The sequence below is a fragment of the Lepisma saccharinum genome, chromosome 6 (assembly GCF_977018435.1).
Source record: "Lepisma saccharinum chromosome 6, izLepSacc3.1, whole genome shotgun sequence".
Lineage (NCBI taxonomy): Eukaryota > Metazoa > Arthropoda > Insecta > Zygentoma > Lepismatidae > Lepisma > Lepisma saccharinum.
This window is the reverse complement of record NC_139234.1, coordinates 7219364-7234743: the sequence shown is the minus strand read 5'-3', so window position 1 is coordinate 7234743 and position 15380 is coordinate 7219364. Positions and strand designations below refer to the sequence as shown.

Here is a 15380-nt window from a genome sequence, read left to right as displayed (position 1 = left end):
GCGAGACAAGGCGTCAACACAGTCAGCAGTCTAGCACGTGATCATGTCCATGGGTTATGTAATCGATTGTCTCTCGTCTAGCCCGACCTTTACCAACTGTGCTTGAGTTAAAGTGAGTAATTTTCTATGGTTTACTTTCTTGTTGGTTTTTCAGTGTTAATTAATTTTCTTATGTTTCCTAAAAGTTGTAAAAATCAACTACGTGTTCAGCTATGCACTAATCCAATAATCTGAAAGTTATATCTTGTAAACAAGGCCTTAATTCAATGCTGCATGTCAATAAGGTAGGAAGACTTGAGTTTTTGCATTTTTGTTATCGTGTTTTCTTTTATCTGGGTTAATCGCGAAGATAACAACGAATACATCACTTAGAACGACACAAAGTTTATACAAAGGGCTCTCTCTAGCACAGATGTCCGAACCATGTGCCTCATAAATAATAATAATATGATAATAACAATATAATAATAATAATAATATAAGGTAAGGTGCTCCCCTGTGCATAGCACCACGCCATGAAGGCGTATAGGGGGTGTGGGGGTAACGCCCCACACTTTCTTGATCCGGTCGTGAGTGGGGGTGATGTGATCAGCATCACGCCCCTGACCGCCTTGGTTTCCCCAAGGTACCCATGTTATTCGACGCTGGGTGGGCGCCGGGCCCGCTTCCATCGTTAGAAAAGTTCCCGGATTTGAACCGGCCGGGGATCGAACCCGGGACCTTTAGCATGGTAGTCAGACGCGTTACCGACTGAGCCACCGCTGATAAATGCTTAAATTAATACGTTTATATAATTGAAGGTTTGGTTTATTCATAATATGTACATTAATTAATATTGTATTGCTATTATTATCTGAATAGGTGATGAAGACGCTATAAGAATAGTCATATAAAAGTTCGTATTCGTTTTCTAGCTTACGTATAGTTTAAGATCGTCAAAATGTGTGTAAAAACAACTGTCCTGGCAAGGAAATTATTGCCAAAAAAATAAAGAATTGAGTATTCATTGAATAACAAAAAAGATATTACATCCAGTTGATGAAAAGTAAAGTTCCTGATTAATAATTTATGCGTATAATTATAAGCAGTAGTGTGCATAAATCTTCTTTGGCACTGTTGTTGAAATCCGTAGGATCCCAATATAATCCTTGCTTTCCAATATGTTCGGCATAAATAAATAAATAACAACAATTGCTAAGCAAGTATGTATATTTCCATTATTTAATTTTAGTATTTGGTAAGTCATTGCCATCGATATTTATGCGAGGTAATTCTCAACAGATGTTTTGCATTGTCTTCTCTTCCTTGACACGTGTAACATCTAGTATTTGCGAGGGTGCAATAGAATGAAAAAGAGACGCGGGAATTGTCACATGTCCGAACCCTAGCGTCGTTGTTACCGTGTTCTACCGAGTTCGAGCTACGGGCGTTCTGGCGATGTGGTGGTCACATTTGCATCAGAAAGAGTTTGATGTGTAGAATATGTCGAATTTTTACTGTTGAAAAATCCTACCCTCACCCTCGCTAATAGCAAAAAGTGGCAGAGAAACGAAGCACAAGTAAACAAATCAATCAATCAAGAAACTTTTTGTTGTCCACTATCGTCACCCAAAGAACTCAAGAAGTTAAGTATATCTATAGAGAGCACCGCACTACACTTCTGACGAAGAAAACTGCCATTATTTCTTTGTTTCTTCATGTTCCATGAAATTACCAATTACGTGAGAATGATTGAAGCTACGAAAAAACTGAGTACAACATCGTGTTTCTCGCGAAATTCTAACTTCCTTTGATGTAGCATGGTGTAGATGGCTTTCCTCCTCACCACAACATATTTGGGACATTGGATTGGTGTGTGTCAGCCCGTTTGTGTGTTATAGGGGTCGACTTTTTGCCCGTCCTAAAAATATGAATATATATATATATATATATATATATATATATATATATATATATGTTTCTTGTATTCCAATACTGAGAATTAAATAATATAATGAGTTCAACACAACTAACTCTTTCATTAACAATGGAAGGCAATGGATCACTAATACCTTTGATTTTTCAACAAATAAATCCAAAAGACAATTGGCTTTAGCAGAAAATACATAATATTTAAAACTTAAAATTTAATATCTTGTTTTTCTAAAGAGAAAGTTGTGGTGGTCTGTTCGTGTAGCATAAAGAGAGTGCCAACAAGCTAATTTATGTTCCGGAAATAAGATCATTATTAGTAGCAGTAGCAGTAATAATAATATATCTACTAATATTTTAGTAATGTTATGCTACTGAAAATTTAACCAGTCTTATTCACTTTCTATACATACAACCGTACACAGTACACACTGAAGCAAATATATATTTTGGAAATTGTATAATTTTATCAGTAGCGAAGCGTGGACTGACAAAGGAGGCAAGCAACATATATTGTGTATATATATAATTGTTGATTCAAATTTTGCCCCCCCCCCAATAATTCATATTAAGGTGGCGCTTCCGACACAGGGGACATAAACATTAAAATCTCCATCCAAGAGAAACATATGCATAGACGACGTACTCACTACAATAAATTCCAAACTCCTGTAAGTGTCGCACAAAGCCTCAATGAGATAATTCTTTAAAGTCAGGTAAATCGGATGTTGGTCGCCTCGCATCAACGATTTCATTTCTACACTTTTCTCGCTCGAGCTAAACGAAGCAGATATAAATTGTTAAATAATACATTCACCTCTTTGGGTTCCCCGATGGCGTAGTGGTAATGTCTCCTTGTAGCCAAGGTGCCCCGGGTTCAATGCCCGATTGAGGCACATTCAACGGTAGTTCGGATCCCATATTAAACTGTAGGCCCAGTCCTGATTAACCTATCTGCACAAAACTCAAATAGTAAAGCACCCGCACTTTGCTGTATCAACCGCTCCCAAATTCATGTTCGTTTCGATTAATTCAGAACACATACACCAGCAACAAACAAGATCACATTGAAAAGCTCTGAAACAGAAAGTGATACCAACTTATTTCCTTAATTATATCACTAATGTTTATTTAATAAAGTGCCATAATACAAAATGTTCCTTTGTTCTTAATGTGTACAATGTATACGATTTAGATCGTCATGTTTACAAATATCAGAATGATAGTCCCTTTCTCAGATACTTTTTTCCACCCCTATTTCTATTCAAAAGCCATCAATTTATTGAATCTACTTGTAAAATTTGTTAAACATTTCACTTGAATTACCGTGTAAATAACTTGACAGTTTACAACACTGTAGCTCACAACACTGGTGACGTAATTCGAGCTGGGTGCAGACAATCTTCTTCCCGGAAACACAACCGCTCGCACTTTCCAACTTTGCCTCAACCCCTAATGTCAAATTTTTGACGCATTTTAAAATTCGCGAAATACAAACTAATTTGTAATTTAAGTGTATGAAAATTAGAGTAATGATAATGATTTCTTTCAGTTATTTTATGATTATTAATTATCAGTATCCTTGTGATCTTCTTTATGTGCTCATGAAGACACACACTGGTTATTGGTCTGTTGGCAATGTTTCCTTCTGGTTTCCGAGAAGCACTAAGAAGCTCAGCTTTTCTGTGAGGGTTGCGGCCCGTATCTCCAACAAGATTTCACGCGTCGTCATATGATCCTTTGGGTGCATGCATTGGATCCCCGTGTCGGCGACCGCAAGCAGAGAGTTGCTGCTTGCAACGGGCTGCTCAAGGAGTTTGAGGTCGTAAAATCTTGTGAAATCGATTGCGATGGAAACTAAATAAGGCTAAACCATTAAGTACATTAAATAATATTTTAATAATACAAGCAGTGCTTGCATTGCTTGTACAGTGGGATCCATGAGTATTACCGTGTAAATTGTCCATTACCATTTTCATGAATTTTTCTCTCACGTCCTATGTGTTTTTAAGATTAATTCTTGAAGCTCTTATTGGGTCATATAAAGTGCACGAACATGGTGATGGACAATTTGCACGGTAATACTGGATCCCACTGTACTATATCTTCGCCGCTGAATTTTACTATAATGTCGGAAGCAAATTATGAGTTGTTTTCATCAGCTAAACAACAATTATTATAATATTTATATGCTTAAGAAGTATCTTGGATGACTGTAAAAATCCATTAATGAGTGTCTTTTTTTCCTTCTTATAGGTTGACATTTCCATTATGAGTTAGCACTTCGATATACTTCGACATCTCCTACACGAAATCTTACAAAGCTCCAAGACTAGTATAGTGAGAACAAAACGTGTGTGGATTAGGAAATGACTGAATATTATATCAATTCTTCAATGCTGGGCCAAACCGATCAAGATTTTGTTAACAAGTTGAACATTTGTGCTGCCGTTTATACGGTTATAGTTGCTGTTTATGGGCTGATACTGCCAGCACCTTATGGACGATATTACAGTGAGAACTATGGATTTTTACTACCAGCAAACATTTCTTGGATGATTCAAGAGTGCCCATCAGTTCTTGTTCCTATATTTCTTGTGTTAACAATTGAAGATGGCGGGCATGTTTCGAATGTTAATTTAACATTCGTTGGGCTATTCGTGCTTCATTATGTGCAGAGAGCTTTTGTTCAGCCCTTTTTAAGCGTAAACGCCAAGAAAATCCCGCTTCTAGTGTCTGTGACGGGTTTCATTTTCACGTCTTACAACGGCTTTATGCAAACGTTCGACCTGCTCAATGTTGCCAAGTACGATCCTGACTGGTTTTGCCACTGTGACGTCATAATGGGTCTGTTCTTATTTCTGATCGGAATGGCGATTAACATTTATCACGATCATCTTCTTCGCAACCTGAGGAAGCCAGACGAGAGGACTTACAAGATACCTACCGGTGGTTTATTTAATTATGTCTCTTGTGCAAATTACTTCGGAGAGATTGTAGAATGGTGGGGTTTCTGGGTTTGTACACATACATCTTCCTCATTGATACTTGCAGTGTTTACAACACTGTTTCTTGGTTCTCGTGCCTTTCACCATCACAGATATTATAAGGAAAAGTTTGAAGATTACCCATCAGACAGAAAAGCTGTAATACCATTCATCTTGTGAATAATTAAAAGTATATGGCAAGTAATTGAGTATATTAGAATATCTTTGTGTAACTGTTACAGTTACTGGTAATTGAATTGCAACACTAATTTACTTTCACAGTTACTTTCTGTTACAAAGTTTCTTGCACACAATCAATGGTCATGAATTGTAATAAAATTCGCATATGAAGACTTACATGTGTTTATATTTATGTTTCTGGTACGCACATAATATAAGTCTTCGTATATTTATATAATATAACAAGTAAAATGATGAAACAACTTCGTTAATCGTTAGAGTGGTTTCAATTCTAAAAATCGTTGATATGCCAACCATGGATGTCACTTTGCATGTAGTAGTAGCAAATCCACTTTCTTTCTGTTCCGTTTCAAGCTCAACAAGAACCACTATCCCGACAATGATTTATTTCTATCTCAACTTTCACGTTCCAAATGAATGTAGCAATCCACCCAAAGGTCTTCGCACGCAATTATAAATGATGAATTGCAATGGAGCATGCAACGAAGCCTAGATTTCTTGCATTAAACGATTTCACGATAATCCTTTCACCTTAGAATCCAGAGAAGGCACATAGTTGGAACCAGACTTAAAGCGTTGTCTCACTGTGTACCTTCAGTACTGTGAGAGCGGTTGAGCTGCTGTGAAAGTTTTTGTTTTTTCTCTTATTTTTTCATATATAGTTTGAGCGTAGGGTCGAATACGACCCCACAGTGTGGTTAACGTTAAAGGTTTTGTTCATTTCTTGTTTCACTACAGGAATCCCGGCCTCAGTGTTATGATTTCTAACCAATAAAGAATGATAGAAAGAGGACAACCTCATTGTACCATTTTTTCTAGAAGAGTGGCGGAGATTAGGGGGGTGAAGGGGGGCAATTGTCCCACACTTTTCGCCACTTTTGCTCCCGCACAATACAATTGCCGCCCCTGTCTAGGAGTAGCTATTTGTGCTGAACACCGACTTGGAATGTGCCCAGAATGTAAAGAAAGTCGTGTGTAAAGTTACTGAAAACTGCATAACAAAGAGGACTGAAAAATTAATAATTTACTCATTAACTAAGATTTTATAATTTAGTAGGTGTGTTCAGATTTTTTGTTGAGTTTGTGTTTTAAGTCCACTTTATGCACAGTAAGGCTAATCGGGACTGGACCTACAGTTTAAAGTGGGATCCGAACCACTTGTGCCTCCACCGGGTATTGAACCCGGAACCCCTTGATTACAAGGCGACGACGCTACCACTGCGCCATCTGGGAGGCCCTGTTCAGATTTTTTTTTAACAAAAAGATGTTATAAAAGATGGAATTAATATGTAACTTTAGATTAATTAAATCATGTTTTTTTTTAGGATGTTAATGATTATTTTGAAACACCCTATATACACTTAACCATAGGGCTATTCTAAATGATCTTCCCGATTTCAAAGTTTAATATCTCACGTTTGTTCAGTCACAATGACATGCAAATTATTTTAAATGAAAGAAAAACTCAAAAAGTTGTTTTTACATACATACTTACGTATGTTCCACGTCAAAGGTGCTCAATATGAGTGCCTTTTGTAATTCGGCACACATCAAGCCGATAGTCAAATTCTTGCCACACACTTCCCAACATCTCAGAGTCAATGGACGCAACTGCTTCTTGGATGCGTACTCGAAGTTCAGGTAGGTTGTTAGGTAGGGGAGGCTCATACACCTGGTTTTTAATATAACCCCACAAAAAAAAGTCACACGGGGTGATATCTGGCGAAGGAAGCAGAACCTGATCCTCACGACTAGCTCGTCCTATCCATTGATTTGTTAACCTTCTGTTGAGTTCCCTCCTGACATCCCGGTGCCAATGTGGGGGTGCCCCGTCCTGCTGGAAAATAAAATTTTCCATGTCCTCTTCCAGCTGCGGGAAGAGCCATGTCTGCAGCATGTGAAGGTAGGAAAGTCCGTTTACAGTGTCCTCCTCGAAGAACATACGGCCATAGACCTTGTTACAGGTAACCACACAAAACACGTTCACCTTGGGAGGATCACGGACGTGTTCTTCGTAACCATGGGGATTTTCCAAAGCCCAAATCCTCACATTTTGTTTGTTTACTTTCCCCGAAAGGTGGAAGGTAGCTTCATCACTGAAGACAACCGACTCAATGAAACCATCTCTTTCCAAAAGGTTTTGCATAGCAACGCAGAACTCAAGTCTCTTATCTTTGTCAGTAGGTTTAAGTGCCTGCAACATTTGCAATCGGTAAGGGTGAAATTTCAAACGTTTTCCGATCAACTGTTTCATCACTAACTCCTGGACGGCCTGTTGATTTCCTCTTGCAGATACACCCACTTTCTTTAAATTGTCTATACCACTTCCGAATTGAGTGACCGCTTGGTGGATCTAACCCGAACTTCGTCCTAAAACTTCGTTGGACACAAATAACGGACTGTTGTACATGAAATTCCAGGACACAAAATGCTCTCCTGTCTTCGTTTCCAGCCATCTTGATTTACTGTCGCCCTAGCGGTAGAATGCGTAACTAAACATCAGCTTTGCCAGACACTAAAACTTTTTGAGTTTTTGTTTCATTTAAAATAATTTGCATGTCATTGTGACTATATAAACGTGAGATATTAAACTTTGAAATCGGGAATATCATTTAGAATAGCCCTTATAACTCAAAATTGTTTTGTAGTCAAATAATGTGATAAATTCTCCATTCCACATATTAATTAATTTAAAATGTTACATATGAAAATTGAGATTTCATGGGTCATGGGCGACCTCAGGGTGTTGCATTTGTTGTAAATAAATCACTGTGTGGTTCCAGGGTTAACTGATTAGAACAAGATAATTGCTAGAGTTTTCCTCAGTGTCTTGACAGACCGCCTGAAAAGTTGAAAGTATGTAATTTCGACAAGTGGTTAAAAACGAGTTGTTCCAGTTTTCCAAAATACTTGTATTCTGCATGGTACACATTATTATTGATTGATTTGCTTTATTTTACTTCGCTTTTTGTGCCACTTTTGGTTAATTTGCGAAGATGGGGATGAGTGATGATATGATGAATGGACTGTACACATTATTAATACATAATCATTGCTATTTCTTATTTTAATGTCAATAACAAAGGCAATCTAAGTGCAGTTTTAGTAATTGTATAATCATTAGTTACTAGATGGAAAGGCACGCCATTTTCAATGTTAGCAACACGGCGCCAGTCTAAAAGTATGATAACCCCTGGTCTACGGCACATCATGTACAGTGGGATTCATGAGTATTACCGTGCAAATTGTCCATCACCATGTTCGTGCACTTTATTTGATCCAATAAGAGCTTCAAGAATTAAAAGAAAACTCAAAACAAGCTGTTGACAACTTCTGCACCAGCATACATAAAAATCCATCGGTTAAAAACACACAGGATGCAAGAGAAAAATTAATGAAAATAGTCATGGATAATTTGCACGGTAATACTCATAGATTCCACTGTACAGCCGACAGCAAAGACAATAGAAGGCATTGTCCGCCACTATTTTCTGCTACAATCTTTGACCCATCATCAGCATTTCTTTTTTCAAAATAATATTGACAGGTTGTAGAAGATAAGAGAACGTTGCCGCCTATTGAAGATTTGTCTTCGGATTTCTGGTGTTTTCTCTGGACTTAGTGGTGTAAGCTTAAGGTACAGGCAAAGCCTGATTTAAACAAACAACAGGGTCGCCGTGTATGGACAATTCGTGAAACCCCGAGGCTGCCATTAATAACAGAGATAAGAAACCAGAAACATTTTATTTTTTCTCAACTCCGTGTTTGTGTTCTTGCAAGATCCAACCAGCAATGATTCTTTTCGTTCTTCTTTTGTCAGCGTTTGCCCTTGTACCAGGAATAAGTAAGTAATGATTGATAAAGCTACAAATGATCGAATTTCATTACTCTGCGACTAAGTAAAACATAAGTTGTTCACATGATTTAATCAGATATTAGTATTGCGATTGGAACCGAAATCTGTAACTGCGACTAAACGTTAAAACTTAATTTAAAAAAGAAAGACGGGAAATTTAAATTTACCGTCAACGAAAAATTTCCCCTTTTGATCCGTGTTAATTCCTTCGTGTGAGTTGCAAAGGGAAATTGCATAATTCCAGAAACTGTGTTACATAAATACTTCCAGTTCCATACGTCATTAATAGACAAGTTGAAATCTTCACATTTTAAATATATTTAAGTTTTACTACTTCAATAAGTATGCCGTGTTCTCTTGACTTTCCAACAACTGTCAAAATTATGTATCGTGTTCTTTGATATTTGAATTAGTTTCATTAGGGGGAAAAAAATATGAACCACGTTGGTGTAGAACAAGCTTAGAAATACAGACTGGGTTTTAAAGGGAAAAAATTTCCTCTAAAAAGGAAAAAAAGGGAAAATTATTGCCAAAAAATGGGAAACAAGGACTATAGTTTTTGTGCACTCCACTATAGAAATTCTGTTTTAAATGAAAGAACAATATACGTACACCATTCATATATAAAAAGGGATACATTAAATTTCGTTTTCATGTATCCCTTTTTTATGTATGAATGGCATATATTGTGCTTTCATTTAAAATAATATTTATAGTGAAGTGCAAAAATAAACGATAGTCCTTTTTTATTTCCTTTTTGTTAAAGGTAAAGTAGAGCGAATAATCTTACCATCCGTTTCGATGAGATCTTTCTTGCCACAGCCTACCGCATTCCTTTCCTTGCTGCCACTTTGACTGACACTCAATACTGTCGTCAGTCGTTACTGTCACACAGTTTCAAGTTAAAACTATTCTAATAGTCCAGGCAATTTACACTTTGATCTGGGCATAATTGCTTCAGAAGGTTTTTAAACATTTTCTAGCTCAGAAATCATTGCTGAATAACATATCCAAAATCAGACAAAATTGGACCACGGGAGAACCCCCAAAACGGATTTCAAAATGGCGGACTGGCTGTTTTCTACTAAGGAGGAAAATAAAGTAATTTACGCATTTGTTTACATTTAATAATATTTAAACTAAAACTATATTTCAACAATATACCATTTCTTATGCAATTTTTATATTAAAAGTTATTTATAGAGGTTAGAAATTGAGAACATAACAATTACTTCAAATAAAATTATTTTAAGTTCTCTTAATTATAAACTAAATACTAAATAAGTGATTGGTTTTGCACTTCTGGAATAAAAACAAACAATTTCCGATAAGTTCCAGACACTTGCAATGCAGAAAACGTCGAGAATTAACAACTTTTTAAAATGACCATTCGGTATTTTCCGACTGCTCGGGATCCCAAGAAGTCTGGAAGTCATTTCTCGAAGTCGGGATCGGGACGGGAATTATTTTTTCCCGATCCCGTTCCCGACTTTTCGGGATCTCGCGCAACCCTAAAAATTAATGAAAATAGTCATGGACAATTTGCAGGTTAACGCTCATGGATCCTCCTGTACAATTCCTCTTCCACAGTGTTTGTAATTGTTGGTATGTGTACCTAACCTTACAGTGGGATATGTATAATCATTTTTTTTAATTGTTTTTATAGAAAATGTGGAATTTCAGTGTAGCAAAAGTGATTGGAATCAATAGTGGAATATGTTTGAGAAGAAAATAATGTAGACAAGGTAAATTACTATGGAGAAAACTGCAAAAGCGGTAATCCCAAATAAATAAACAAAAGTCTAATCTCATGGTGTGTAAATGTGAAATATACAGTCTTACGCTGTTTTTTCTTTCAGATGCTACGTGTCCTCTTATTATTGGCAGGGAGAAATGGGGAGCTGAGCCACCAAGTAGAATTAAATACCTTATATTTCCTGTTAAATATGTGATGGTGCATCACACAGACACTCCGATTTGCAAAACGCTCTTGCAATGCAAGCAAGCAGTCCAAAATATCCAGAACTATCACATGGACTACCTCAGCTTCGATGATATTGGATACTCGTAAGTAAATATACTCAAATATACTCTTGAGAAGATTCTAGGTTCGAATCAGGCCACACGTATCTAACCTGACCATCTACAAATCTCTAGTCTCTAAATGAAAAATGAAACAGGGCAACTATGGGTGCGTTCCGAAAGTCTTAACGAAAAGAACGCATTGAACGAAAATAACTGGGCTCGTGAATCTGGTGAAACCAGTTATTTTACAGACTTATGGAACGCTCTAGGCGAAAGCGCAGGCGCAGCGTTTTGTTTAGAGAAAGTTTCCACATGGCGTCAGCAGAAGGAATGTCCTTATGGCAAAAATAAACTCTACTGTGGACACTCTTACTCATTTTCATTTGTGCATATTGCTTTATATCGCTATCTGTTAAAATTATAATACATTTTCCGAACTAGTGCAGTTTGAATCCATCAGCACGCGCGATGTCTGAAAGCAGCATACGATTCTCACCGAACAAACCAGCCTCCTGGCCCGTGCGTTTGGTGAATCTCGTTCTTGCACGAAAAGCACGGAATGCGACTTTTGGGATAGCATAATGAAACTCACGAAACGCACGGGAGCACTTATGGGACAACCAGTTACCATAACTTGTTTAACGCGTTAAACTCATGCGACTTTCGGAACGGGCCCTACATAGTATTATATGAGGCTACATAACTGTCCAGTCGACTCCATTTAAGGTGAATTTCAAAGGGAAAACGATTTTTCTGAAATTTGCTTGTGTTGAAAGTGAAAGTTGGGAACGTCTTTATAAATTTGCACCGAACGGCAGTCTACCTATTTTCCAATCCAGTATTGCCAAGGATGTAATCTAAAGAAAATTATAGCCTCTAAATTATATGACGTCATGTAACTGCTCGTTGAATATCTCTGGCGGTCCCACCTCTACGCACTCCACTTTGACAGTCTTGGTACATATCTCGTTAGTCAAATGAGCAAATAACATCAATTGGTGCTTGTGTGAAATTTAATGGTTCTTGATTGGCCCTACGTTGCAGGTTTCTGATTGGCGCTGATGGCTACGTGTACGAGGGACGTGGCTGGCACAAAGTTGGATCTCATTCGCAGAATTTCGACGATGTGTCCATTGGAATAGCCTTTATCGGAAACTATGAAAGTAAGATCTTTTCTAATTTCTCATTTCGTTGCTAATTATGTTGCGTTTCTACTTTGGAAGATTTGAACATAAAATGTCTAAAGGTCGCTGGAGACTGTTGCTTTGGTGGTTGAGCGCGTTCGCCAATAAGTTTATGAATAATTATTACTTTTACATAAATCGGTATAGAGGCAGTTTAAGAATAGAACTACAACAGTAACCTTTGTTGTCTAACTTATTGCTACTGAAGATCACTAAAATTTGAATAAATCAGTTGTTCTACAAACGAAATTAGTGTCAAAATATAAATTGTTAATAATTTTAGAATAGTAGAAAGGTTAGCCTACTAGTTCCAGCTGATGAGAAGTGAAATCTATAATTATTATTATATGTACATTATTATTATTATTATTATTACTGGTGGTAGTATGCATTAATATTCATAAACACCATCAATACAAAACTGATTCATCCAACTTGGATCCTTACCTTCATGTAAGTTCGGTGGAAGTAAGTAAACTTTAACAAACACTAAATTCTCTCATTTAAGTACTTGACAATTTTGGGAGGCGGATTCGTCCTATAAATACATCCTTGCCACAAGGAGAATCGGATAATGAAAGACAGAGTTTGAAAGGGAGGGGAGAGGGAGTCATATTGTGTCAGCAAAAGATTAGGCTGCAGAAGTTTTATTATAGAAAACTGGTGGTCTATTAAGAAAATACATGCTACTCTAATCCACAAAGCAAAACAAGACCGCATGATACAAAATACCTATACTTTCGAGCAGGCACGTAGCCAGGAGGAGGGCTAAGGGGGCTGAAGCCCCCCATAAATCCTACGAATATCTTATTTAAATAGTGTATGGTGGTAATTAATATTACTTCCTTAGCAGGATTAAACGTTAGATCGAAAGGTATAATAGAGGAACGAGGTTATATTTTCATATTCTACCATTTAATCCAAAGAATAAATGGATCCATAGCTCTCAAAATGTATAGTGTTCTTTGTGAGAGGTCACACAATCTAAACTTCATGAGTTTCCTAACTCTCAAAGCCTTTTTTTAATGGAATGTGTGAAAGTTAATAACAACACTCAATAACTATGAATTTCAGTGCACTAACTGTACAAAATGTAAGAAAATAATGGACAACAGTTCTGTTGCATATTCACTCATACAGTGGATCCCTATTTATACAATAATAATAACCATAAATTTGGATTAAATTTGGTTTATTTTAATGACTTATATTAGTTATTATTGTAAAATGACAATTATAATCGTGGTAATAATTATTATTGTCATTATTATTTCTACTAATCAAGTTTTATCAGTGGCCTTCCCCCTCTACAAATATTTCTGGCGACGCCAGTGCTGATAAGGGATGAGCCCCCCCGAAATAAAATCCTGGCTACGCGCCTGCCTTCGAGCGTTACTGTTCATGTACCAGGATTGAGGGAGGGAGACTGGCAGTCGGGAGATGGGCCAAGGCCCTTCCAGGGCTGTCGAGGCACGGGTTATTATTATTGTACCATTTAGACAAACACACGAGAAACAGAAGATACTATCAATGTTTATGCTTGCCCTTGTACTTGGCAGAGAATTCCCCGACTGCGATGCAACTCAACAGCGCCCAAAGGCTTCTGGAATGCGGGGTGCAGCAAGGCAAGTTGAGTTCGAATTACAAGCTTCTGGGGCTTCGACAAGTATCTACAGCAACCACCAGCCCTGGAGAGAATGTGTATGAGGAGATTCGAACCTGGGACCACTGGGTTTCCTCGCCGTAGCGTCGCTAGATACAACATAGTTCAGCGTTTCAACTCCAATTGCCTGTTTAATATGAGCGCTGAAGAAGTCATAATACTCTCAACTTGTCAGTAATTTCTGTAAACATAAGACGACATATATTGCTGGAAATCCTTGTGTGTGTGTACATAAATGAAAGTTACTTAGAATAATAAGAACATAATACTGTACGAACCAGGCCAGAATTTTTCGTCGGGAATGGAAGTTCGTATTTAGGAGGTATAGTATGAGAGTAATTTTAGAGAGAAAATGTCCGTACGTAATTGGGGCTTGCCCTTCATGGGCTGTTGCGCAAAGGATTAACATAACCCCACAGCTCTACAGCACCTTGGCGGGCCTTGGCTTACCTACCGACTGCTGGTCTCCCTTCCACGCTGTCCTTCGTCACCTCTAAGCGTTGAGATCTTCAACCAGTATTGGAATAGTCGGGGGGTCAGCCGACGTATCCCCAGCCGTTATAGTAGGTCTCCGTGACCGGATTACGCTCACTCACTCGGAGCTCCCCAATATCCTCACGATGGTGGGTTGCCACCGGCCCTATACGTAGGCCGAATAAATTCCGACCAGAGCCGGATTCGAACCTACGCCGTCGCGCAGCGAACGATCTCAAGACGAGTGAACGCCTTAACCCGCTCGGGGGAGGACCATTAAATATATAATAATAATAAAATAAAATAATAATCCGTTGCGCAACACGAAGGGCCTAGGCATATTTACCGACTGCCGGTCTCAAGAAATAGGCCCAGAATTTATATGTAAACCACCCAGACCTCTCTTATATTTTTTGGCTATATATTAATGTTCGCATTCAAATTTTTCCTCGTTCATTCTTCCAAATATTAAAATCCGACTTAAAGTAATGTTTAAATGTTGTAAACAATCCAGGAAAATAATATACTAAAAAAAAAAAAATTGCCTAGCAGAGCGTAGTTTCGATCTACGGACCTCTGGGTTATGGGCCCAGCACGCTTCCACTGCGCCACTCTGCTAATACAAACTCCACTCCTTCTTCTCACTGCTACCGCACCGCTTGGCGCTTTCGTATTCACTTAGCAGTTGAATGGTTTTCCGCTAGGAGGCAGCTGATGTCCGAACTGCAATCAGAATGTTATTGTGATATCGGCGAAGTGATTTCATTGCATTCGGATGGTTTTCAAGTTCCTTGATAAATGTTATTTAGTGTAATTAATGCATAAAATGTAGTGAAAGTTACCAAATCGCCACACAAGTCTCCTATTTGTAGTATCTGAAATTAAAATTATCTACCGCGGTCATGCTACAAGTAATAGTAATTCTAAAATTATCCATGCAATAATCAAAGCAAATAGCAAAATGTGTTTTATAAATACTGAAAATTATTTTCTTTGCTACTCTGCTTTAGAATCTATTGAAAACGAGTCACATTTCGCCATCTGGTAGTAAAATTCGGAACTTTCTTCTGCACCTGCAG

The 15380-nt window shown here is 37.7% G+C and overlaps 2 protein-coding genes and 1 non-coding gene across 3 annotated transcripts; 1 reads left to right on the top strand and 2 right to left on the bottom strand.

The window, feature by feature from the left end:
• LOC145989214 (peptidoglycan-recognition protein 2-like) lies at positions 1-14048 on the top strand. Its single transcript, XM_083124520.1, has 4 exons — positions 1-112; positions 10815-11022; positions 12025-12143; positions 13724-14048. Exons 2-4 carry the CDS (start codon positions 10907-10909, stop codon positions 13909-13911), a joined length of 423 nt encoding a protein of 140 aa, XP_082980646.1. The 5' UTR covers positions 1-112; positions 10815-10906; the 3' UTR covers positions 13912-14048.
• Positions 6607-7302, bottom strand: LOC145988977 (uncharacterized). Its single transcript, XM_083124280.1, has one exon. The coding sequence runs from the start codon at positions 7300-7302 to the stop codon at positions 6607-6609; it is 696 nt and encodes a 231-aa protein (XP_082980406.1).
• A 799-nt stretch (positions 14049-14847) lies between the features above and the next one.
• TRNAM-CAU (transfer RNA methionine (anticodon CAU)) lies at positions 14848-14919 on the bottom strand. Its single transcript has one exon. It is a non-coding gene; the product is annotated as a tRNA-Met (tRNA).
• Between the last annotated feature and the right edge of the window lie 461 nt (positions 14920-15380).